Below are 26983 nucleotides of genomic sequence, written 5' to 3'. Positions count from 1 at the left end.
TTTACCAATACTTGATTTCTTCTATTAAGATTAGTTTAAAATCTTAAACTCTTGTTGAGTATTATCAAATCTTTTGGATTAAAGATCAGATAATACTCAACATGGTTAATAGGATTTCGAGAGACTCTAAACAAACCAGTTGATATAAGTATGAGACTATGATAAACGTCAAAACAATATGAAATGAATTATAAAGCTAAAAGATTATAGTGAAACCTTCCCTCTTTATTTTAAAAAAAAAAAACTCCAAGTGTAGCATAACAGAGAAAGGGGCATCAAATATTTCTCATTGTGACCTGAAATTTGTTATTCGTTCAAGGGTTGATTAATTTTCAAAAATAATTCTAGGTCTCGCATCAAAAATGTGATCAGACAGTATAATTTTTCGATAAAGGAGGTTCACTACGGGTCTCCCCCTCTAGTGATCTTCTCTGATTAGAAGGAAAACACTGATCCTGTTCCAACTAACTTTCGAAATTTTAGGACTCCGCCTACCATAGAACCCTTGCAAATAAAGCAAAATCTATAATGAACATCTCTACATTGGCAACTGATTATACGTTAGGCAACACAGAGATGAGAAACTTAAACAAGATCTCAATCATGATTAGTCCAAGGAATCCCTAAATGGATGCAACTAAAACCCCGATTAAGAGCATTTACAAAAATTCAGATGTTGGGTGTACAGACAACCCACTAAAAATCTATTCACATGATGGGGTATGCAGCTAACAAATGATACTCTTGTATTCCTAGTACCATAAGAGCATTGGTAAGACTCCCATAAGTCATCAAATCTACAAATGCAGATCATGCGTCACACTACTTCTAAATGCTACTTCCTCATCGTCCAAGGTTGTCAGCCGCCTCCTTTTCACATTGTGTTCAGCATCGGCTTCTGAGCCAGAACCATTACCAATGAGCAACAAGCTTTTACAGGCAAGGTTCACATTTCCATGCATATCATATGGGTTCTCCTGACCGGAGGTAACAGGACCAGTACCACTGTTATCATGAGTCTCAATCGAGGATTGTGCCAAAGTAATGTCCAGCAGCTCGCCAGGAGTGGCATGTCCATCAACCAAACAGTCAATACTCGACTTTGGCTGATCTATTTTTTCATCTGTACTCATATTTTGATCTACTTTGCGCAGTTCTGCAACCTCAACTTCTAATTGTTTCTCTGTGTCACGGACTGAAGTAGTTGGCGATGAGTCAAATTGCTCGTCCACATCTTGGACAACTGACACATCTGGGATCCAGGAAGTTCCCGCAACAAGAGACCCAGATGAATATGAAAAGGCACAGGGTTCAGATCCATTCCCACCCAGATGCAGAAGGTCTCTGTCTGTTGCTGTGTACGCAAGATGATCTCCAGCTTCCATCTCTTCCTGTTTAAGGTCATTAAAACTCAGTGACTTCTAGCAGAGTTTAGCACAAGAAAATCTATTCAATTTACAGCAAATAAATGCATATAAACAGAATCAAAACCCTTGGCAAAGTGAACTGGCACAACCAAAATCAGTTGCTTCAAGATTCAACTAATACAACTGGCTAACATCCATGCATGATTAAGAGTTTAAAACAAGCAGGAGAGGTCAACAAGAAGTGTAGATTACACCCTCCAAAAGTGGAATTAGTTACAGCATCATAAATCCGATTCTCTCTGACTAATATCTTTGCAAAAATTCTACACTTGCTTCAAACATAAATCTCACTCACCACTCCTTCCTCTCTTACGCCATATCTTTTAATTAAAAATAAAATAAATTATTCCTAAACTACATTATTATTCTTCCTACTATGACACATAAGAAAAGCAGCCAGGTTGGACTGTTTAACAAATGATCTGTTGTTTTCTCCCTCACCCTCCCCTCCCTGAGTACACAAATACGCAATGAATGGATAGAAGAGCCTCTAGAAAGCATTTGCACAAAACATTAGTACATAGTAAGTGTCAAACTTCCCAATTGCCCAAAAGGAAACTAAGTCTAAATGGAGTGTCCAGCAAATTTTATGTTATTACATTAATTTTCAATATACTGCTCCTAGAAGGCAGCACCCTTTTCTCCTTTGGAACCAAAAGGAAAGGGAAAAGTAAATGGAAATAGGATGATGATGATCTTCTTGATCTGAACTATATTACCATAAGTTCTTATCTTCATGTTTATCTCTACCAATTTGAACCTAGTTGCAGATACATACAATATACCTGTATTTCTTGAGAATAAATAACAACCATACCTGTATTGGCGGTAATGAACTCCTGAATTCGTTAAAAGATGCTGCATGACCAAAACCCATGTCAAGTAAAGGTTCTTCATCAGATTCAGACTCAAAAGAATCATTTAAACAAAAGCCTGAATCATTAGCACAAACACCCCTGAGAGAGGAAGTAGGAAATGGGTTTATCTCAATAGCTTGAGAACGCGGTAAATTGTCTGAACTCTTTGATGAACCAAGTTGATCAGACACTAATTCTAAAGCATTTTCATCGTCATTGCTTGTCTTGAGACCACGTTCAGGATAGCAACTATTACTCACACGAGAGGGAGATTTTTCAAGAGACAGATTCTGGAGGAGGTTACTGATCAGTCTTTGAATTGCACTTCGCTTTATAGAAGGCTCATATGGTTGAAACCAGTTTATGCTGAGCTGGATTCAAAATAAAGTAGAGAAACTTTTAGGTATAAAACTCATCAACTACCTGACTCAAAGAAATAAGATCCATAAATCACAAGCAAGAATCTGAAAAAGAGGAAATAAAGAAAGCAAGAAAAAAAACACAAACATCATAGGGAAATTTTAATCAAAGAGAACTGAGAAGAATGATGTCAGCAGAAGGGAAGAAAGGAAAACATACAGCAGCAAGACAAATTTCACGAGGATTTGAAGTAGAATTTTGCAGATCGTCCCAACATGTAGACCCAAAGGTCATTGAAGCATCAAATGCCGTTTTTCTTCTCTTTACGTTTGTCATATAGTATACCAATCTGAGATCTTAGGATATGGACTTTCATAACCAGGAAGAATTCTAGACTAAACAAGGTAACTCCTACTCTATGTCAGCTATGTGGAAGTAGCAGAGAGCGCTGTTTAGACAAGACCAAATTCCTCAATTTGGAAAAGATAAGTTTTTCTTCATTTTCACAGCAGGGAGATGAACTCTATTCTTTATTCCCCTTTCTTACTCTGAAAGTAGTTCAATTGCCATGACAAAAATACTTGAAATGGCTGAAAATAATAATAACAAATATTATGTATATATATATATATTGTCCATAATCCTTCCCTAAAAGTTGCCTCATTTATCTCTTTTCTTTAGCTCTTCCTATTCTATATCCTGGGAGAACGTGTGGTCATGGAAGGTGAAACCAATAGAACACTTAAGTCCAGTAAATATTTTTAACACTCAGCTGACTAACAAAAATTGTATATTCTGGTTACGGAAGAAACTAAGAACTGCACCGGGTAACTGATTTTCCAGGAAAAAAATCAACTAAAAAGCCAAGGTACTTCATAAGAATGTACAATCTCTTCTCAGAATCAATTGCTCGTGAAAGGAAAAGGAGGAAGAAACAATCTGAAGTAGCAGCATGCTTGATGCAACATCGCTCTAATTAAACTTTTCTTTCTTTTTTATCAAGTGAATCACCCCATCTTGAGAATGAAATTTGGAGGGGAGTTAATTTCCTTGGGGTTTTTGATAAATCGGTATATCCTGTTAGAAAATGAAATTGGAGGGGAGTTGCTCTCCTTGGGTTTTTTGATAAAATAGGTATCATGTCCTTCTAAACCACTAGGAGACAGGGCTCATTGAATTTCTGAGCGTGTTTTGTCACAGGAATCAGAAAAGGGGTAAATGGCTATTCAAAATCATAGGGTGATAATGCACCTATTGCCTGAAAAAAGGTAATGAGCAGACTCCCAACAAGCCGTAGGAGGGAATAGTACATTATTTATTTGTTAACGCAGGTAAGCCAAGTTTCCGGTCACTAGAAAATGAATATTAATTGCATGAACAGGTTACTGGTTAATGCCAATTGTTCATCAAAAAGTTGGCAAAACACCTGTGAACATGTATTGAATACCAATAAGGTAACGGAGATGTAAAACCAGCTCAATATTTTCTTCTGGCTATACTGCAGATCAGACATAAAATTGTTCCGAGTAAAATTATGCAAGGTTTCTATTTCTGACTCCACATCTATGAAACTGATTAATGGATTCTTAATTGATGGGCTTCAAATCAGAATAGAGGAGATAAAAAAATAATGCTGCTTCCATCCATTCATATACAAAGTGATTCAAAATCATAAAAGGCAGCACAAGTTGAGAACTTCAAAGACATAACACTGAAGTGCAAATCAAGTACTGCACTTACAAATTCGTTGTGGTAGTTCTTTATGCTGTATGGGTTGATGCCAGCAGGATCTTCCTCCAAAAAACTCTCCACATAGTGTAGTAAAAAAAGGCCACAGTCCGACAGATTTTGCTGTTGCGGTAGCTACCATGGATGAAGGGAAAATGTAAGTACTTATACTCACTCAAACATATGCAAACTAAGAAAGCTAACCATCAAAAATCAAACAATCTCTTAATGAAGAAAAATTAGAAAATCTTAACTTTCATCAGTTAATTGGCAGATGAACAAGTAACTGGGGTTCCAAGAACCCCTGCCATCACCATTAGATTTCTCTTCACAGTTCACACTGAACATGCCCAAATACAGGTAGCATGACTCACGTCCTATGCAAAGGAGCAAATATTGCTCATGTCTCTAAGAGTTGTATGCAATCCAAATATATTGCTTGGCACAGGTTCTGTAAACTGGAACCCTATGTCCCAAATTATACAAGACTTGACTAATGAATAATAGAAACCAAGAGGTCACAGTACCCAAATTGAAGTATGTCCAAATTGAGTCAAATTTGTAATGATTTATCTTTGGTCCGAAGAAGTCTAGTATCTATCCATTCGCAGAAAGCATTGAGTGAGGAAATATTTCCAATTTAAGGAGCCTGTCACATTAGGTGCATTCAACAAAGCTAGGGAAGTCATCACATTGGGTTCTATCTGATGAGGAAGATAGTGATTTTTTATAATTTGGAAAAGGGAGTGTAGATTATTTTCTTAACAAATTCTACATGTTATTTTTGCTCTATCGTATTATCCATTAAAACAGTTAATCTAAACGCAATTAGGTCGAAGAATGGGGACAAAATCAAGTTCTCAAAAAGCCACCTCTGACCCCATCACCCCAAGGAGATAAATCCCTCCACTAACACAAACTCAGCTTTCTTCATTTCCAGACTCTCCATCTTCCTTTCGTCACAAAGAAACATGATTTCCCCGTGCTGGTATATAGTTACACACCCCCCTCCCTTCCTCCCTCATCCCTACCCTCTTAACTTCCAACTAATGACCTTACTATCAAGCAGCAGCTACTTTACCTTTCACCCCCTTATTCCCCGTGCTGGTGTATAGTTATAACCCCCCCCCCCCAAATCCCTACCCTCTTACATTCCAACTATGACCTTACTATCAAGCAGCAGCTACTTTTACCTTTCACCCCCTTACTCCCTCCCCTTTCCTGTCTTTTTATTTCTCTACTCATACACCACTGTTTTGTCTCCCCTTTTGAGTCATCGTCAGTAGCCCCTACCCTAACCATCATATTACTAGAAGATCCATCAGTAACACCTCCTTGATCCTAGCTCAATGTGAAGTAAAGAGGTCAAAGACTTTGACCTCCATCCTAAAAATCCCAGGGACTGAATAACACTGTCCTCATTGCAACCATCAATCCAGCAGCTTCAGAAACTAAGGGATCGTCCATACCCACACCACTAGGGGCCTTACCTGTTCCCTCCCCATTGTATTTAGAGCTGCCTGAAACAAAACTGCATGCCCAAAAGGAAGATGACCTTCATCACTAGCATTCATTGGAGAACCGACCAAGCATGTACTCGAACTGACCCTTGTTCACGAGCATTGCATGGTTCTGACCCTTACACATGCCATTCCGACCACCACCTACCCCACGATTAAGTCATTCTCTCCATTGAATTTTTAAAAGTAACACTATTATTCCAAGTTATGTTAAAGATCATAGATACACAAATGAAAAAGATTGGATCCTATGTAACTATGGAACAAATTCTTTCAACCTACAGCCATTAACATGTTTGGATAGTGAACACCATTGTAATGATTTTACCGACAACAGAACTATGTATAAAAATTCAACTTCACGGTGACTCTTTTCCAATAAACTATCATACATCCCATACACTTACCTTAATACCATTCTCCCTCAGTGAAATTTATCCTTTCTACCTAGTTTGTCTTTCATAACCTTCACCTTAAAGAGACTAGAGACATTACCAGCTATATATCAAAATATTCATATAAAGGAATCCTGAGGGTGATGACAACCTCAAGTTTAACAGCCCACAAGCATCACAATCAACTAGAGACCACGACTCCAGCACAGACAGGTAATGTCAAGGTAAAGAGTAAAATATCATCTCATAAACTTGAAATCTATTCATACTGAACATTCAAATTCCTCATAAGAGACAGCTTTTTGTATAACAGTTGGAATAGACGATGAAACTTCAGGTTGTACCTCAAGACTGAGAAATCTCAAATTTCGAAAATTCGAAGAGACAACATCAGGCGTTTCCTTTGTCCTCTCTCTCCACTCCTCGCAAAGGTAGCTGTTAGGAAAAGATGAAAATAAAAAAGTGAAATTCAATCAATTTGATGCCACAGAAAGGAAAGCAACTGCAAAGTAAGATGGAAATGACAAAACTCATAAAACTCTGCAACATAGAAAATTGAAGCCGTGCAATACAACCCTCTATTAGCTCTCTGTCAGCTAAAGGCTCATGAACTTCTAACACTCGGTCTCTAAGGAAGTAAACCCGCCAATACTCCTTTTCAATAGAAACAATGGATTGTTTACATAAAATATCTTACGCACATTTTTTTAACATTAAGTGCACCTTCCCCCAACTCATTTTTGGTTCAGGGTGGACGACATGGAGTCTGAAGTGAGATTTCCATTCTGAAAGGTTTGTAAAATGTTCATATTGTTAGATGAAAAAAGAATTTACGTCACATTTAATGAGTAGACTTCAGGTGGAGCACAGGATGTATGGAGGTCGAATACAACACCGGGCAGGTAGAGAATTCCAACCTGCTTGGGTAATGAGAGGACTAACATGGTATAAAGCCAAGCACATCACTATTCTTGATTTATTCAATGTTGTGGCCCCGTGTTATGTTGTTCACATTAAAAATGTTCAGCGTGATGCGAAGTGATGCGAAATATCACACATTGGTTTAGGGACTGAACTGGGTGTAATACTGGACAATCCTGACCTACTGAGCTAGTTTAGCAATTGACTCAGATCCAAAGTCTATTTTCAGAATAAAAGTGATTGACATGTATACAAAGGTGATACGAAATATTAATCTATGAAAAATTATTTGTATTTTGGGTAATGCTGATTGATACCTTTGGAGATTTCATTACTAAGAACCTTCATTAAAATTTGCTTCTATTTTATTTTATGGAAAAGCATTTTATAGCAAGGACTCAACAATCAAACAGCAAAGGTTAAGAGAATGAGGAAAAGGAGACACCTGACTAATGTACCCTATTGTCCATGCCACTTTCAAAGAAACAAAAGAAAAGGATTACATAAATACACAACTATTTTAGTATAACCCAACTGTCTGCGTTTGAACAATCTCAACCCCACATCCACTTACTGCTTCTTTAAAGAAGAGACATAAAATTTGCATCATCTATTGTCTGGGAAGACATGTTTCATTAAGAAAAACATGCATACAGCTTGGTAATGATATGACCAGTGACAATTCAAGCATCACTGCCTTTTGACCCCTCTTGTTAGATAATTATTCTTGCATGTTACGCATGAAAATAGTACTATAATGAACTCCCCTGAATATTAGTATCTGGTTAATGGAAAAACTGCTACCTTTGAAGAAGATTTTTGAGACCCACATGACTTCCCCTAAAAGAGTCCATGTGTAATATACATGGTACTCTGACTGAGCTCGATGCAGTATCATCATCTGAAAAACACGAAACAATTTCTCAGAGAAAACAGTGAGACAAATGCAGAAGAAGTCAAGTGATATATGATGAACTTGCCTGTAAAGTTAGCCACTTCACCAGGATGGCATATGACGATCAGACTCCAATGATAACTGTCATTAAAGAAAATAAGTTACTTGTGACTAATGAAAAAGATTACCTCTACAGAGAACAGAAGATCAAGTGTCTTACTTGTAATTCACCGGAATGAATATAAAGTCCTTATCAAATAAGTTCACTTTCCTTGTCCACTTACGAACACGCAAAAAAGCAGCATGGCCATCAAATGCACTGTTTGGATCTTTATCCATATCAGCCAACTTTCGAAAGAAGAAACAGTTAAAGAAATGGTATCGTTGCCTCTTTTCTGGTGGAATTTTGTTCTTTAAATACCTGTCAGTATTTGAGTTCCAATTCATACTAAATGAGAATGGTAGCACATAAGGCAAACCCAAAAAAAATTAGGAGTCGAGAGACAATATAGAAATCAACAGTCCTCATATATTATCCACAAAAAAGTTCCAATTGTGAGGCAAAGATAAGCCATATATATGTCTGCAATTTCACCATGCATATCATTATAAGGATTAATAAAAGAACATGATGGAGAGTGAAATAGCAGTAAATACTCCTCCATTCTTAATTTGAGGCTACAAAAGAAAAGGCATGAAACATGCATATGTTTCTCTATTTTGGGCCACAGAATATACGATGTTGTGATAATAAGTAATAGCAACGAAGAACTTACATTATGTAGAAATCAATAATTGTATCATTGACAAATGTATCTGGTGCCAGAAGATCAAAGTCCCTCTTACTAATGCAAATAGCATCAGGATCCCCTTTAGGATAAATAACTTCTTCAAGCGGCTCAGTGTAACTGCAAATTTTAAATTTCTTCAGCATCAGAAACTCGAAAAGAAATCTTTGTTTTATATAACTAGTTATCCCTAACAGTTAAAAACAGAGAGACCAAATTGTACAACCAAAAAGTCCATTCTTTTTGCACCAAGAAGTCATTCAAATTGTACAAGCCAAAAAGTCCCTTTTTTTTTCATCAAGAATCATTTGTTCTCAATCTACTTCCCTAGTGAGGCAGCTAGAAATTACACTGAGAAGGATTCAAAAGGGCATGGCATCCTGAATCTTACCACAGACAACAACCACAACTTAAAAATTGCTAAGCTTGCAAACTGGAAGAACAGTCGAGGAGCAGAGCTAAAAATTCTATTCCTTAATCCTTACAAATAAATGCAGTTGGCATAGGTTTCAATATTCTATAATTATGCAAATTTAACTTAAATAAATATCATATATATCAATTAGTGACATTTATTACTATCATCGAGTATTATTTCCTAATTTAGAGCATCTGCATACACTATTAAAAACCCCAACAGATTGAGAAAATGTGGCATTCCAAAATCTTCTCCTCTCTCCACATCTCTATTTTTGTCAACATGGTATCAGAGCCTTTTATATCCCTTCTCTATAGCCTTTATTACAAAAAGTCCCTCTTTATCATTTTCTTCTATTCACCAAAAATAAAAAAAGAATCCAACTCTGATGATCATACTAGAACCAAATCTTCAATTCATCTTTAGTCAAAGATTTTTGAACCACACTACCCATATAAAGACATAATCCACCCCCACCAACCCCGTCAGCAGTACCAACATGTGTGAAAAAATATGCCTTTTTGTTAGACTGAGAAATGCTAAGGGAAAACTAACACAAGGTTCAAACCTCGGTGGATAATTGGCCCACCGCTCTACGTTTCTTCATTAAATACCAAGCCTTTGTCTACAGTAGAGTCCAAACTCATGACATGCGCCTAACTCACATGTCATGTGATGTCTCACCACAGAATTAAGACCTTGGATGATGTCCACATGCCTCTAACATATCTGAACCATGTACCAGCTTGTATCATCTTCACCAATGACCTACTCTTGACAATGATACAACTCTATTGAGGTAGAACTCAGTCCAGTATCACCATCTTTATATGAACCCAAAAAAGTTTCCAATGAAAGAATGGTTTTAAGGTTCAAAACTCTCTTCTTCACTAAATTCTGGTCAAATCCAGCTCAGAACGGTTCAAAATTTTGTTCTCTCTCTTCCTTTTGACCCTTTGAAGTCTAGATATGTTCCTATCTCTCTTGCAAATCCTCCCTTGTGTCGGTATGTCTATCTTGGCTTTTGTTAAGTTCTAATTTCACGATTGTTATCTTACTTGTAGAAACCGGCAATATAGACAATTATTATCTTACGTCTAAAAGGTCGGTATAATTTTTTTAAGAAGGTCAGACTAGAAGAGGAAAGAAAAAGAAAAGGCAAGACTAGAAAAGGAAGAAAAACTAAGAGCAGGGAAACAAAGTGGAAAGGGCGGTAGACCAGCCTCATCAGTTATCTCTTTCGGAGAGGAGTCAGGCAAAACTCATCCCACTACAGTCATAAGTGCAGTGAATCTGAGCCTTGAACCTCGGGCCATGTTTACGATGAAGTTTGGAATTATTAAAGAGATGTAGGCATCATTAATTCAAAATCTTTTAATAACTCAATCTTACATTTAAATGATAAAAATATAATTACTGTATTCATATTCTTGTTACAATTAGCAAGTTGTATTTTCATATATTTTGAATTTTATACGCCAACTATATTCATTTCCTGTCCAAAAAAAGAATGACAATATTGTTTTATTAAATCAACATTTTTGTTGACGTACAAGTTTTTTGAGGACTTTTTGATACTTTAAGCAAATAGAATATTTGATTTCTGATACATTTTACATGATTTATAAATGTATAATTTAAAAGGTTTGAAATTCATGCTTAAACGCATGTTGTAAGATGCGATCAAACCTCTTAATATAGTCTCTTGGGACTTATGGAGGCATTTATTAGATATCTCATACAACAACATACCCATACCCAGTGTAATCACACTAAGTGGGATCTGACGAGGGTAGAGTGTAGCAGGGCTTCCCACTACCTCACGAAGGTAGAGAGGTTGTTTTCGAAAAACCCTTAGCTCAAGTGCGTCAAACCCAAGCAATAGAAGAAGAAAACAATGAAGAATTCATAGCAGTTAAATAAGAAAAGCAGTGTAAAGACAGCAAAAGTAGCAATAACAACAATAAAATACTATGGTAATTGAAACACAATACACAACAAATGGAGATAGACACCAAAAGCAAGAACTACAAGTGTACAACTAGTACTACAACATGTACAAACAAGTCAAATGTCACGGACTCAAAGTATTTGCTAAAGCTTCATGCGGCACTTGACAACTTACTCATGAATCTTTCACAATTTTGTAAGCCTTCAAAATTAAGATCGCTAAGAGAATGCTTGGAAAAGACTTAGAAGGAACAAGAAAGAGAGCTTTGAAGAAGGCTTGTATATTGCTTTACAACTTGAGTGGTGTCTTTGCAAATGAGGGGCACCTCTATTTATACTATACTACTTTCTAGGGACTAAAGTGCAATTAATATTTACTTTCCAAGTCCCTAAGATATTTACACTTTGGTCCCCTTTTCTAGAGAATTCTACATACTCTACGATAAAGACATTCTTGATTTGTCTAGGAGTTCTAGAATTCTCCGCAATCCTCTCCATAATTCTGGAGTATTCTACGCCTCTCCAGATGCAAAATATTACTAGTCTGGTGGCGGACATGGTTAGGTGGGGGAGTGTAATGTCCCGCCACCAGACCAGTAATATTTTGCATCTGGAGAGGCGTAGAATACTCCAGAACTATGGAGAGGCTTGTGGAGAATTCTAGAACTCCCTAGAGAAATCAAGAATGTCTTAGAATATCCTAAAGTATGTAGAATTCTCTAGAAAAGGGGACCAAAGTGTAAATATCTTAGGGACTTGGAAAGTAAATATTAATTGTACCTTAGTCCTTAGAAAGTAGTATAGTATAAATAGAGGTGTCCCTCATTTGCAAAGGCACCACTCTAGTGTTAAAGCATTCTCCAAAGCAATATACAAGCCTTCTTCAAAGCTCTCTTTCTTGTTCCTTCTAAGTCTTTTCCAAGCATTCTCTTAGCGATCTTAGTTTTAAAGGCTTACTTGAGCTTACGAGATCGTGAAAGATCCGTGAATAAATTGCCAAGTGCCGCATGGAGCTTTAGCAAATACTCTAAGTCCATGACACTAAACCCTCACAGGTAAGACAAGAGTCTACCCCTACATTTTTCTACCCTAATAAAAACATTGGATAAAAAGACACCTATTAACACACAAAAAAAAAGAGAGACCCTTGCAGTAGCAGAATCTAAATCTCCACCTGCAGAGAGTCTAAGAAACAGCTTCACTAACCTTGGAAAATATTTCTTAGGTAGCTGATTTGATGTTTCCCCTTGTGAATTCTCTCTCCATTCTTCATTCTCACTGCTACAAGACCAGGTGATCAAAGATAAGAGGAGAAAACACAACTACAACATAATGTATAAAAGAAGAGCTTAAGTACAAGGTCGACATAGGAAAAAGAACAGAAAAGGAGTGTCACTGAATAAATCAAGTTTAGATTAGGTCAGAGACAGCCTATGTTTTTGGCCACTAATTGCAAACAGTGGCTTGATGAAACTTAAAGCAATGTTACTGTCCATGCATGTGGAAGGCACACTGTCATCATGTCTGATAATAAGCAATTGTGAGAGTTTCTGGGACTCTTTAAAATATCAAAATATTACTTCAATAAAATTAGAAGGTAGACACCAGCCTGCTGAGAAATTGCTTAAAATGGTATAGGAAACCAGGCATTTCAGTCTAGAAGAAACTCTAGACCATTGTAAGCAGCCATGTTTTGGAGCCTACTCATACATCTTTAGCAGTTGAAAAAAAAATATCAGGTATATCTCTAGCAGTAATTTTCCCTCTAACTATAAAAGAATGAGAAAATATTACTCCAAGGAAAATTAGCCCCACTTGTTAGAACAGATAACAATTCAAAATCTGTTTAACAGAAAAATACCACCCTTCATTCAACAAAAACTTCCAAAAACAAAGAGAAGATAAATATCCACATGAATTCTACAACCAAAAGCAATTGTACAAGTGAGAAATGGTGATTGAAAGCACTCACTGGTAGTTCCATACTGCCTTGTAGACATCCAAAGATTGAATTGCTTCACACTTCTCAGACAAGTCAAAATCATTAACAGCAAACTCCACCTCCTCAATACCTATGACATTAAGAACTTCAGCATTCATTAACAGTAGCAAGACATCTTTATCAGAGGGGAGAGCAACATATTGATTTCAAGGAAACAAGCAGTAAATGAGGTCAAGATATACTCAAAAAGCGACACCAGAAATTTTGAAACAAATAATGGTCTAACAAGAATTCACTTTGGATGTCATTTTGATGCTATCATTTTTTTTTGAAACTGGTAATGTGTCAGTTGACGGTATCTTTCTGCCTTGCACTATTTCAATGCCAAGAAAATTGTTCTGCCAAGACCAATACTGGACTAGTTTTAACTTCAAATACTCTCGTAATTCACTCCATCCAAATTCACCTCAGAACTACAAATTTAGCATACTCCAACCAAATTTTACCTTCGGCACTAACCACAAACTCACAAAATTCATCAAAAGGAACATATGGTTCTCCCATAATTGCAAGTTATGTTTGGACTTCCTCTGCAAAAGAACAGTCTAGTGTGTATTACACTCATTGCTATGTCTAGTAGTTTAAACATTACACACTAGTTAGGAGAAATAACATTTATTTCTCCGAACTCGAAGCAAATCACAAGTGTTTAGTCTGTCATTCTCTATAGACTGTTAATTCCGGAAGGAAGCTTCACTTTTAAAATGGAAGAATAATGCATGCCAATACGGTTCTAAAATTGTCAAGAGGGTCTAGAAAGGACAAGAAGATATTTCCTCTCTGTGAAGAGGGTCTAGAAACGACTGAGTTGTATAATGTCGTTTTCAAGACGGTGTAGATGCCCAAAACATGGAGATGAAGTACGATTATGCCATTGTACAAGAACAAGGATGGCATTCAAAATTGCAACTGGTGCGGATGAGGGAGGATCATGGCTATTTTTGTGAACCATTTCGGATATATGTCGTGGCGCTAGACTGCAAAAGCCATTCATCTAGTAAAGAAACAGGTGACGCAGTATAGGTAGAGGAAGTAAGACGTACATATGGTATTGCATCAATCTAGAAAAGCCTTATGACACAGTCCTCAAGGAGGTTCTATGGAGGTGTCTAGAGGCTAAAGGTGTACTTGTGGCGTACACTAGGTCGACTACGGACATGTACTATGGAACCAAGACCTGAATAAGGACAATGGAAGGAGACTCACGACACATTCCGGTGTTAATAGGGCTGCACCATGGATAAACCCTTAGCCATTTTTTATTTGTGTTGGTGATGGATATATTTTCTTTTTTGAAACTAGTAAATGTGTATTCCTCAGCATTAAGGACATGTCGGACACCATAAAAAATTGTTAGATAAAATAAACAAAAAAAAAAACTAGAAAAGAAGATAGATACTTACAGAGACCTTAATAAATCTACAAACTGATCTTAATAAATGTGTCTTGGTGATGGATATATTGACACGACAAATTCAAGATGAGGTGTCATGTTGTATGTTATTTGCCGATGACACAGTTTTGATTGATGAGACTCGCAACGGAGTTAACGTTGAGCTAGAGGTTAGGAGATAGACCCTGAAATCTTAAGAGTTCAGGTTGAGCAGGACAAATACTAAAAATGTGGAATGCAACTCCAGTGATATGACACATGAAGCTAATGTGAAAGTGAGGTTTGATACACAAGCTATCCAAAAGAGGGGTAGTTTCAAGTATCTTGGATCTATTATCCAAGAAAATAGGAAGATTGACGAGAATGTCACTCAATATAATGGTGCAGGGTGGATGGAATGGAGGCTCGCATTCACAGTCTTGTATAATACAAAGGTGTCACCGAAACTTAAAAGGCAAGTTTTAGAGTGGTGGTTAGACCAACTATATTATAGAGCAGAATGTTGGCTAGCCAAGAACTCTCACATTCAAAATATGAATGTGGTGTGGGTTTACTAGATGAGATGGGGTTAAAAATGAGGATATCTGAGACAAGGTGGGAGTGACTTCGATGGAAGACAAGAATCGAGAAACGAGGTTGAGATTGTTCAACATTGTGATGAGAAGATGCATGAATGCCCCAGTGCAAAGATGTGAGAGGTTGGCTATGGATGGATTTAGAAGAGGCAGAGGTAGACCGAAAAAGTATTGGGGAGATGTGATTAGATAAAACATAAAGTAGTTGCAATTTAACGAGGACATGACCTTAGAAAAGAAAGTGTGAAGAAGATGAATTAGAATAGAAGGCCAGTAGGTTGGATGGCATCTATGCTTGTAAGTAGGAGTGTATTGTCATGTTGCCCAAACTAACAGACGTAGTACTACTCTTGTAGTTTCTTGTTCTTCGATTTATGTTACCATCTATTGTTTTGTGTAGTTCGATTACAGGATATTGTTGTAGTACTATTCCGCTACAATAGGTTGTTTATTTTTTTAATAAATTGTTTTTGACTTGAGCAGAGGTCTACCGAAAACCACCTCCCTACCTACCTTTGAGGTAGGGGTAAGGTCTAAATACACTCTACTCTCCCCAAATCCCACTCTAAGGGACTATACTGGATATGTTGTTGTATCACAAAGAATGCAGAAAAGGTGCAAGATCAAGGAACCATACCACTTTATAAGAAACAATATGGCAAGACTGAAGCATTGCATACATAAAATGGTAAATTAAAGCAACCAAATCACTTTCTAAGAAACAAAATGACGAGTACATAAACAAGGAAGGTAACATACATGTGTATATACAACAGAGAGAGGGAAGTCCCTATCCACAGATCCTCCCCAAGATAAGGACATGTATCATCAAAAGGAAGGAAAGAATAGTAAATTTGTCTAAAAACATAGCACGATAAAGTATACAGTATTAGAAAGCAAAAGGAAACTTGGTTCCATCACAGTCTGTAGTCAATAATTTGTATGGTTTGGTATTTTGCTTTAAAAATGTCATTTAATTGCATTTTAGAATTTTGATAATAATCCTCCATCCTCCATCTGTTATTTTATATGGTTGCATTTGATTGAGCAAGGAGTTTAAGGGAGAATGTCGGGTCTAAAACATGCTGTGATATGTTTATGTCTATTAAAGAACAAATTTAAGGGTACAATATGAAAGTTAAAAGTTCCTAAATATAAAACGTGCGAAGTGTTGGGTTTGGATAGACTACAAAGGACAGGAATCATGATTTACAAAGTAGCTACTCCATAATGTGTGTACTCACATCGATAATTGAAACCTACATCAAAAGACAGAAGAACAAAAACATGAAGAGAAAACAACTTGTCAAAATGTTAATTCCTTAGTATTCCAAGACATAAGAGTTTCTACAAACAGTGAAACATCATTTAAATTCCTTAATAGTTTGCATAGCTTTGTTCTTATTCTCTTTTCCTTTAAGAAAGAGCTTAATTAAAAAACTTCTGCATGTTCAACAAGAGTGCTCCCTCTCATAGCATGTTATTGGTTATCATGCTATCAACTGAAAAAAATCGAATGGTCCCTCGGAGGATGGATAACATTTTAGCAAGAAAAGTAGAATCAGGCAAGCAACAAAGAGTCAAACCTTGACCAATGAAAAGCTACAGTAAGTCAAAGTCTTAGATCTTAAGACAGTTCACTAAGACAAAAGGTTAGATGGGTCCTTTATTATTTAGAAAAATGTTTTTGCAGGTTATAAGAGGTTCACATACAAGAAACTCTAAACAAGATACAATTTTCCAATTCATTTTAAAGTTTACTCGTTTCTTAGGGTCACTTTCATTACTAAAAGAAATATGGTGAGGGGGTGAAGATTCAAAAATCATAACACCCCATTACTGAATCCCACTTGAGCATAATAATAAAAAAACTTCAAAATAAGAAGAGCATAAAATTACAGATATAACTGGAGCTCAACTGAAAAATGAATACAACCAGAGAAGAGCATGAACAGCAGAACAGCGTACCAGAAGTCTCTTGAGCATTTTCACCTTGTGCTGTTGGTCTTTTATTAACATGGATCATAAACACAGCTACGTCAAACTAAAAACAAAACAGATACTTATCAGCCCCACGACATCTGCAAGCATCACACACCACTTGCTCGAAAATGTGTAATGATAAAACTCACCCTTCCTGACAAACGTGCTTGAATTTGGAATATGTCTTCAACTTCAAAGCGAACGTAAAAAGCTCCCGAATCCTCGTTCATTGTTGAGCCTTTGACCTCCACACAATTACTGGAAAAGGTTACTGTAGTATCTGTCACTACGTAGGATGTTCCTTGATAATAGAGATAATCGGGACAGAAAACAATCGAGCTGTTTTCAAACTGCAAAACAGAAAAAATATTGGTAAATAAATGGAAGATACCAAACTGCACAAGTCAAATAATTTTAATTCCCAATGAGTTCCACTATCATTGGCCATCAATTAATTTAAATTCCAGATGAGTTCCACTGCCATTGGCCATCAATTAATTTTAATTCCAGATGAGTTCCACTGCCATTGGAAAATAAATAATTTAAAGAGAATTCAGGCCAAAGAATAGCAGAAATCCTTGAATGTAGAAGCCTACAATCTAAATTTTTCATAGATATATACCCAGCCTGCAGCCAAAACATTCCACTAGGACAGATTCAACAGAAAAGCTTTTCAACTGCAGTGTAACTAGCTTATAATATTCATGTTTTACTTCTTCATGTAGTGCTATTGCTCATAAGGGTATCATTTTTCTTTTTCAAAGTTAAAATGAAAAAAGAGATAACATAGCACAATAGATGTTGTGGAAAATATAGCATGGGACATGAAGTGTATGCGATAACATAGGACAATAACTGTTGTGGGAAGTATAGCATGGGACTTGAAGTGTATGGGAATGGCGTTCTTAATATCGTTATTACTAATGTCAGCATTAGCATTACTGTCTATTCAACATTATTCTTGTACATGATACCAAACGACCCCTAATTGAGCAGGATTAGTGAGTGTTCAACAACGACGACATGCCCGGTGTAGTGTTACAAAAGTAAAAAGAGCAAAAAAATCTCTAAGGTCTATTGGAAATTAAGTACAAAGGCACAAATGAAGTGTGGGCTATAATGAAAAAAGGCACAAAGAGAGCAAAAGATACAAATATATAAGTTCAGCCTAAAACTAACAATTATTATAAGCATAAATGACAAATATATGAAGAAAAGAGATTTTAAAAAATTACAATAAAGCAGTTTCAAAAAAAATTACGATAAAGTACAATATCAATTGTTTAGTGTTGCCTTTTAGAAGAGGCTCATTGGCAAGGAAAAGTATGTTTTAGAACCTTGATAACAAGACTTAAGCAAGCACACATTAAGCGAGGAGAAGTGCTCAACATGCTTTGAGTCTCACTTCAAGGCTTAAGCACACCTTTGACAACATTGACCCAATGTAATCCCATAGGTGGGGTTTGAGGAGGGTACCGTGTACACAACCTTATACTACCTCCATACCTCGTCGAGGTAAAAGAGTTGTTACCTCAAAAGATCCTCAGCCAAATAATGCATATCAAAGCGTTATGAAAAGGAGCAAACATAAGTAAAGAAAACATAGCAAATAATAGAGAAAACATCACATAGCCTACAAAATGGAAACATCAATGGATTAGACTTTAGAGAGTATTCAATGCTATAAATTATTTACACAATATGAAGAAAGGTTTCATAAATTGAGTTAGTGAGTATTCAATGCTACAAATTATTTACACATAATATGAAGAAGGCTTTCATAAATTGAGTAGCTACCATTACCATTCCCCAGTGGTCAAAGTGGTGATTTGATAATGGTCCATCTAAGATGTCTGAAATAAATACAACAAGCTAAGTAAGGAGACCATACAATATTGAGTTGTTGTGATATTGGAGTAAAAGAATGATGCAGGCAATAAGAACAGACCATGATTTTCTGGAGTAGCAGATGAGTAGGATGCCGATTCCTCACTTGGGCTTTCATCAGAAACTGCACCTACTGATTCATCCTGCACATATTCCACCATTGAACCGGTAGGCTTAACAAAGTCTCTCAAAATCAAAAAGGTAGAAAGAAAAACATGGATTGTAAATATACATTGGAATGAGGTCCAGAGAAAATCTCTTGACAATCTGTCCCTCTATATGAACTGCCTTCCAAGAAACTTCCACCTACGTGATTGTTAGGTTCTCTATCAGGAAATCGTCTTTTGTTTGTTGAAGTAATATTTGGCGTGCTGCCCAACCTCAGCATTCTCTCATCACCACAACCTTCTGCATCCAGACTTGAGAGAGCATGGTTACCATTAAAATCACTGTCAGCTGCTTCAATATCTTCAGATGGTTCATCACCAGTCCCCTTCGAGTTCATATTTGTTCCTAGCGCACCTTAAATGAAAATTGACAAACAAAATTCATATAAAAATGTCAACCCAAAATTAATCCATAATTACAATGGACTGATCTACTTTTTCTTTTTGTTAGGCAGAACCAACCAGTGAATCAGCAAAAAATCACTTATTTGATGCACCAGGGAACCTGCTTAATTTATCACAAATTAGGTATGTAAACCAACAGAACCTCAAGTTTTCCACAATGGGACGTGCTATTTAGGCTACAGACGATCAGGTTTAACAGAATAATCTAACTAACAATTAATTGCCTGATGACCAATAACCCATAAACAATTAGAGGTGGCACTAACGGGTAAATGGATAGCAAATGCGACGAATATGTCGAAAATACTACCAAATACACCCATCAATTCGTTTGACCAAATTACCAATGAAGGCTAGTGAGTAACAAACCCCTGGAACAACTACATAAAATACAAACATCATCCTAACATATTTTGTAATTCACTTCTCACACAGAGGAAAAACATATTTTCCACTACCTTGTCAGTTTGGGTAAGAGAAACACACCAGTCAGTCCTTAAAACAACCGACTTTAGTCATCAATCTAATTCTCTCAAATTTGATAAAATGGCATGCAGTTAATACTAATTAGACTTACATCTACACGTACGAGTAAATGAGAAGTGTGCAATAACACCAAAAGCATAAACAAGCTCAACTTAGAATACAGGTTATATCTACTCCATTTTTGGAAAAAGTAATACATTTCAACAGTAACACTTTGTTTGGACGGTTGTTACCCGTTGTATTGTTAGTTTAAATATAACGATTGTTTTTATTGTTAGTTAAATTTCATTGTATCCTATCATTTAAATCCATTGTTAGGTATCAACAAAAAGACCCATTTTGTGTAATGACCAATTTGGTGTGATCGCGTCGTTACCTTAATATTTTCTTCTCATTTTATCTTTGCTTATTATTTAATAATTTTATTTTATCATTTACCCTACCTTTTCATATTAGCTCTACCTTGTGCCCTACATTTATGGTGGTAGGTTTATCACTCAAATTAAATAATAGATGTTTGACATTATGTAACAACGAAGAATGACACAATCTATCCAAACATTGTTTTATTAATACATTACGAAACAATACGTAATAACCATCCAAACTAAGTGTAAAAGAAGGGAAACAACACAGCCATATACAAGAAGTATATCAAATGCAAATTACCTTACAAAAATATATGGTTTTTTATAAATAAATCCAATATTCTATACATATATAAAAGACCTTGTGAGCGCACCAAAAAAAGAAAGAAGGGATGAGCAACTCTTTTTCAAGTGTGCAAAATCCTTCTCTACTTCATCCATATAAGTGTTTAAGGGCAACATCTCATGTTCTGCATATTTTCCCCATCTTCTAAAAGTCCAGCTAAACATTGTTTCTTTCACACTACTTGGCATCACCAACTGAAGTCCAAACTGCGTCAATATTTTCCATCACAAACAAGATGTTGTCCATCCATGCAAAAGAAGATGAAACACAGTTCTATTGTGTTTTTACACATGAAACACCAACTGACACAAGCAGTCTTCCTCTTCTCAAAATTATCCACTAAAGATGTTCACTATTTAGTTTGATTAATTTTTAAAAATAAAATAAAACCAAACCTAATTAGTCGGTTCTCAACTATTCAAACCGTATCAAAAACAAACATAATATGAATTAAATAATTTAGCTTTTGTATTTTTTGTTGATTTTCAATTTTGTTCAGTTTAAATTACTGACTTAAAAATCTAACCAGCATTATAGGCAGTTAATTTTAAGTGAATAATTATTGGGAAAGGATTGGTTGTTATCTTTTAAAGAAAACAAATGTTTAGCTAAAAAAAAAGGAGTTGTACGAAACACTCTGTCCAAGCTAGGCCAAAACCCCATTTCTTTAATTGAAAAAAAACTATGGCGTCTGAGCCAAATAGCGCGCACCTCGACTGATTCCATGTGATATCTACTATATCCACCAACACATGTACCGGGTAATATGTTTTTGCCTCTACTTGAATTTGAACATGAAACCTCAACCGCTTCATTGATCACTAGGTCACATCCTTGGATGTTTCGATCTCTATATTTCTACATGCTATGGCTAAAGTAGAACGGTTGCTTTCTTTAGAGGAATGGAGTGAATGGACTAGGTTTGGACTGAAGAGCTAAAGGCCAGTACTCTATAAGGAGTGAAACTAAAATGAAAAAATAAAATTACAATGGAAGTATTTAAAATTATTTATAAAAACGAATACTTCCTATGTTCCAAGATAAGTGGTGTTCACACCCCTTAAGAAAACTAGTCACCCCAAGAAAATATGAATTGTTTTACTATCTCACCCTTAATTAAATGTCGCAAGATTGAAGTGGTTCTTAAATGGTGGAAACTCAATGTATAAAAAATATGGGTAATTTTGGAAGACAAAATAATAATACATTTTTATCATTAAAAACACCACTTATCTGAAACAAAAGTAAAAGGTAAAAACGCTACTTATTTAGGAACGGGAGATTTGGTGTATATAACTTATTGGTTTGGTCGTTTTATTTATAATAAAATAAGACACTACCAATTTTTTAAATTTAAATAAATCAAAAAAAAATCAATTTATTTAATAAATTTGGTTTGAGTTTCACTTTGGATCTATTTTGCAATTAACTATGAAGACCCCTATTCTCCTCCGTCAAGATCCCCCCAACACACCTTTCTTGGACCCTGAGTATCCACATCAAAAGACACAGAAAAGTTGACTCCTCCCTAATCAAATTCTATAAGAAAATATAAAGAAGAGGAAGTTCCAACTTTGCTCAAGATGCTATTTGTGTGGGGAACAGGCAGAGACAGTCAACCATCTCTTTTTGCATTGCAAATGGACATATCAATTATGTAGAACATTCAGCAGCCTTAGGAAGATCAATTGGGTGAAACCAAGAAACATAGCACAACTCCTAAATTGTTGGATCAATATAGGCAATACTACAATTAAGGAGGAGAGATGGAGGATTTTCCCAGCTTGAATATGGTGGACAGTGTGGAAACAAAGGAATCAAAGATGTTTCGAGGGCAAGGAGAACAATTTGCAGAATTTCAAGATGATCGTATAGCTCTTTATTATTTTTGGTGTAAACAGAAAGTTTTAGTACAGGCAGAAGAACTCTTTGATGTTATAGATATTTGTGACAAAAAGCACAAATGGAATCAGTCTAGTTTGTAATACTTTTGGAAGGGGGGCAACTTTGATGTAGTATACCTGTGGTAAATAGGAAAGAAGTTATCATTCTCAAAGAAAAAAAAATTGTAAGAGGTCTTAAAAGAAAAGGCATCAGTATCCCCCAACCCAATCTCCCTATGTCATGGCTATCATGTATAGTTCTTGTTTGTTTATCAATTGAACGAACTTTAAAATTCTAAAACCTTCCAATGTTACAAGTCACTACTAAACCTAAAATACCAATGCATCCGCCCTCCCCCCTTTAGACTCCATAAATGTCAAAACTGGCATCTCTACGTGAACCCACACATATTTAGAAATTTTATTCTCACACTGCCTATATGTCCATAGACATACCATACTCGCATCATCCACCCTAAATGGTCTGTTCAAGTTAAACACTTCTCACCCCTTCAAGATATTCCTCCATAAACACACCCATAGGAAACTGAAACATTCTTTGGAGTTCTATCCCCCTTCAAAGACCCCATAATTGTTTTCAATCACCCCATTCAAAATGCATTCTCCTCTACCTCAAACCTCCATAATCACTTCCCCACTAGTGCCTAGTAAAAAATTCCTTATGACGTTGAACCCTAAGTCCACCCCAATACTTCGGTGTGGTAATGGTCTCCTAATTTACCAAGTGGAACTTCCTCTCCCCGCCTGAATAATCCAATAGAAAATCCCTTTGAAATTCAAAAAAGAAGTTGAAAAACTCTAAAAGTTGTTAAAAAAGTTCATGGTTAAAATCTTCTCGAAAAATGTGTTGTCACTTGTCACGGCGATAAACAGCTAAGAACATATGCTGCAAAAATGGTCACCAAGGAAAAGATGCAAAGAAACCAAAAGAATCAGAAAATAAAGTGCAATGACGTTGGAGCAATCACTAGAAAAGGCATGGTACCAACAACATGTCACCAGGGAGATACGGATGTCACCATTACGGTCACGGAAAATTGGTACATGCCACCAGAAGGGGCACCATAAAAAGAGATGGCCGCCGCCAAAATGGTCACAGTGGGAAGCAAGAATTGCTACACATTCATGAGAAAGAAGTTACTTTTTCATACACCGCACAGAAGAGAACCTATGGAACAATGAGAAGAAGAAGAAGAAAACATTGGGTGCATAGCAGATTAGGGTTGTCCGCTGCTAAGTGTAAACTACTTGTGTATCTAGCAAGAGTGTAGAGTGTAAAGGCTTTAAATCCTCTTGAGAAAAATAAATAAGGAATAGAGTTAATAGATAACTTAATAATACTAAATACATGTGTAAATTTGACCAATCAGGGGTTGATTTCACTCCAATGCTTAACACAACCTCTAACATTCTATCAAGCCAGCTCCTGATCTATGAAAAATATACTAGTGTCTCCTACGTTCCAGAGATCATGAGTTTAAATTACACTCAAAACATAAACTGAACCCAACTCAGCTCAGGCACTAACTAACAGAATCCTTTTAACATTTCACATATAGGAAATTCAAAGAACCTCTAGTTTTAGGAGAACCCAAACTGTTGAGTACTGGAACGCAATTATTGATCAATGGAGTAAAATAGACCTAAATGAAGGGAAATGAACATTGAAAATTCATAACACATAACCCCAACTTGTGATTGAGGTAGTTGTTCTTAAACACCAGAATTTCAACTCAAAATAAAACATGAACTTCGAGAACTACAATTACAAACACATGCATTTAACTACAGTCTATAAGATTTAGACGAGAATTTCAACCCTAACCAAAAAAAAAATAAAGATAAAACATTCCAACAAAATGCTGTAGCACAACGCAAAACGCGAAATTATATTTGAGAATTAGAAAAAAAAAATACCATTTTCAGTGATTGTATAGTTGTTGCAAAACCTATTCGCCTCGTTTTCCGAAGGCTGCTCGTCCTCTGGTTTGAACTCAAAAACATCCATAGCTGCTTCTGTGAAGCTGTTGATTACAAAAAGGATGAAAATTGAGGAGGATGAAAAGCTAGGGTTTTGAGAATGATGAGTCCATAAGGGTTACCAAAATCAAAGAGAAATAGAATTGGGGATTTGACAGAGTAAGGGCTTTTATTGATCCGAGCTGAACAGCTCCGTTTATAAAGTAAACGGTGTTTTGACCCTTTTGTTTACAAAAAGAAGAGAAATTAGTCTATGATAATTATTTGTGTATTCATTTGGACACATTTTTTTTTGGGGGTAATAATATATATTAAATCGTAGTTATTATATTATAAATATTAGTGTTCTAAACTTAATTAGGTTAAGAACGGTTGTTTAGTAAGTGTACTTTTTTATCTTTGTTAGATAGGCAGAACAAAAGGTTACGTAGTTATTATTAATTTTTGCTTCATTAGCTAAAATGTGTGTCACTTTGTTGCTTTTTTGAAAGTTATGTCAAATAATTAAGTTTCTCGATTTCTTTAGTTAATGCCTTAAATTACTATTTTACTTTTTTATGTAATATTTTTTCGTGAATGTTATTGAATTAAAAAACAAACGTAACCACTTAATTATGATGTTTATGAATATTATAAAATATATTTATATTTTTTATCAAAAAAATAATAATTTTTTTTCAAATCTAATTCAAGAATTAACAACATTCAACTCAAAGAAATTACCTATCAATTCAAGTTTATTTTTTCTCCAAAATCTCCTAAATATTATCATAAAATTGTTATATATTTATTGGCTCGTTATTCTTATTCTTGAATTTGTTTTTATTGTTATTTTTTTTATAATAGATTGATCTTGAAAAATAACTCATATATGTATCAATACCTAATTATTCAAATTTAACATATGAAAATGAAAATTATAAGTCATATACCCAAATAAGTATAAGTATATATACAAAAAGAACATATTATTACTTGTGGAACTAAATTCTCGGGACGATTTAGTGTTATTAGCTTATGCAAAGTTTTCAAACTTCACCCTACCTTTTTTCTTTAAATTTATGTACTTGAGAAATAATATTATCCTAAATTGATCGTTTGTCTATATTAAAGGTATGAAAGCGAATAAAATGTTTGGAATCAAGAGGATTGTTATATCAGAAAAATTGAATTCACACTTTACAATTAGCGGGAAAAATTAAACGTGCACTATTACATCAAATCCAAGGAGTTAGTCTAATGGGATGTTTGGATTGCCTTTAAAATCTAGTCAAATCTATTTTTCGATCAACTTTTTATTTTTGAAAAATGTTTGAAATATAAAAATAACTTAAAACAAATTAAATATAACTTTAAAAAGTTAGGAAGTGTTTGACACGATCAAAAATGATTTAAAATAAGTTTAGAACGACTTAAAATAAGTCAAAAATCAAAAGTAGATATCCCCTATTTTTTATTGTTTTACTTATAAATAACAGCAATTTGATTGTTTTATTTTTGACTTAAATGCGTACTTTATAAGTCAATCCAACTAGACTCTAACTCTAATGAGTGCATAAGTTGCTTTTTACTATTATTAACGAAATCTATAAAATATCAATATTGTCATTAAATTTAAAAATGTATCTAGTAGTAAGGTTTACTTTACGACATCACTAAACAAACATGAACAACTAACACTAATCCTTATACAGAAGTGAGTATCTCGTTCCTTTTTAGGTTAAGCAATAATAGATTGAATCAACTTCTTGGGATGAATTTATTTTTCTTCTATTTATTTTCGATCATATTTTCACATTCATTTCAACCAAATGTTATAGTCTTTCAATAGTAATAGACATAAATAAAAAATAACGTTTTCATCAGAAATTATTGTTTTGTCGTAAATATAAATTATAGCTAAAGTGGCTTCGAAGAGTAATGATATGTTCAATAGCTAAAAGTGGCTTGAAAGTATTTAAAATGAACAAAACCTACTTAAAATGTCTAAGTAAAAATTGATGCCAATTTTAAAGGGCTATCGATAAATTCAATCTAAATTTTAATATTTATTTTCATCATTGAAATGCACAAGTTTGCATGATCAATTATTTTAAAGGGCTACCAATAGATTCAACCTAAATTTTAATATTTATTTTCATCATTGAAATGCACAAGTTTGCATGATCAATTTTTACCATAAGAGAATAAAATATGTATTTAAACACACATCTATCAAGGTAACATTC

The 26983-nt window shown here is 35.2% G+C and overlaps 1 protein-coding gene across 8 annotated transcripts; it reads right to left on the bottom strand.

The window, feature by feature from the left end:
- Positions 1-524: 524 nt before the first annotated feature.
- On the bottom strand, positions 525-25037 carry LOC101262374 (probable ubiquitin-like-specific protease 2B). Of its 8 annotated transcripts, none has more exons than XM_004250321.5 (16): positions 24693-25037; positions 19332-19621; positions 19161-19242; positions 19016-19065; positions 17362-17562; positions 17198-17273; positions 13232-13331; positions 12466-12540; positions 8880-9011; positions 8324-8524; positions 8189-8244; positions 8013-8109; positions 6632-6722; positions 4385-4507; positions 2245-2655; positions 525-1391 (listed from the first exon to the last, which is right to left on the bottom strand). In XM_004250321.5, exons 1-16 carry the CDS (start codon positions 24781-24783, stop codon positions 798-800), a joined length of 2670 nt encoding a protein of 889 aa, XP_004250369.1. In that variant the 5' UTR covers positions 24784-25037; the 3' UTR covers positions 525-797. The 8 variants fall into 8 exon arrangements, with proteins under 8 accessions (XP_004250369.1, XP_010312817.1, XP_010312818.1 ...); XM_010314515.4 differs by having other exon boundaries at positions 19010-19065; positions 24693-24992; XM_010314516.4 differs by having other exon boundaries at positions 12466-12537; positions 19010-19065; positions 24693-24992.
- Between the last annotated feature and the right edge of the window lie 1946 nt (positions 25038-26983).

The sequence above is a fragment of the Solanum lycopersicum genome, chromosome 11 (genome assembly GCF_036512215.1).
Source record: "Solanum lycopersicum chromosome 11, SLM_r2.1".
Taxonomy (NCBI): domain Eukaryota; kingdom Viridiplantae; phylum Streptophyta; class Magnoliopsida; order Solanales; family Solanaceae; genus Solanum; species Solanum lycopersicum.
This window is presented reverse-complemented; position numbering and strand designations above follow the sequence as displayed.

What these genes read in the sequence shown, in the direction of transcription:
- LOC101262374 (XM_010314515.4), bottom strand. Translation starts at nt 24,783, where the DNA reads ATGGATGTTTTTGAGTTCAAACCAGAGGACGAGCAGCCTTCGGAAAAC. An exon ending in TTCATTCCGGTGAATTACAA is followed by an intron (nt 8,245 to 8,323) that starts GTAAGACACTTG and finishes CTTTAATGACAG; the next exon opens with TTATCATTGGAGTCTGATCG. An exon ending in GTTCATTACCGCCAATACAG is followed by an intron (nt 1,392 to 2,244) that starts GTATGGTTGTTA and finishes GACCTTAAACAG; the next exon opens with GAAGAGATGGAAGCTGGAGA.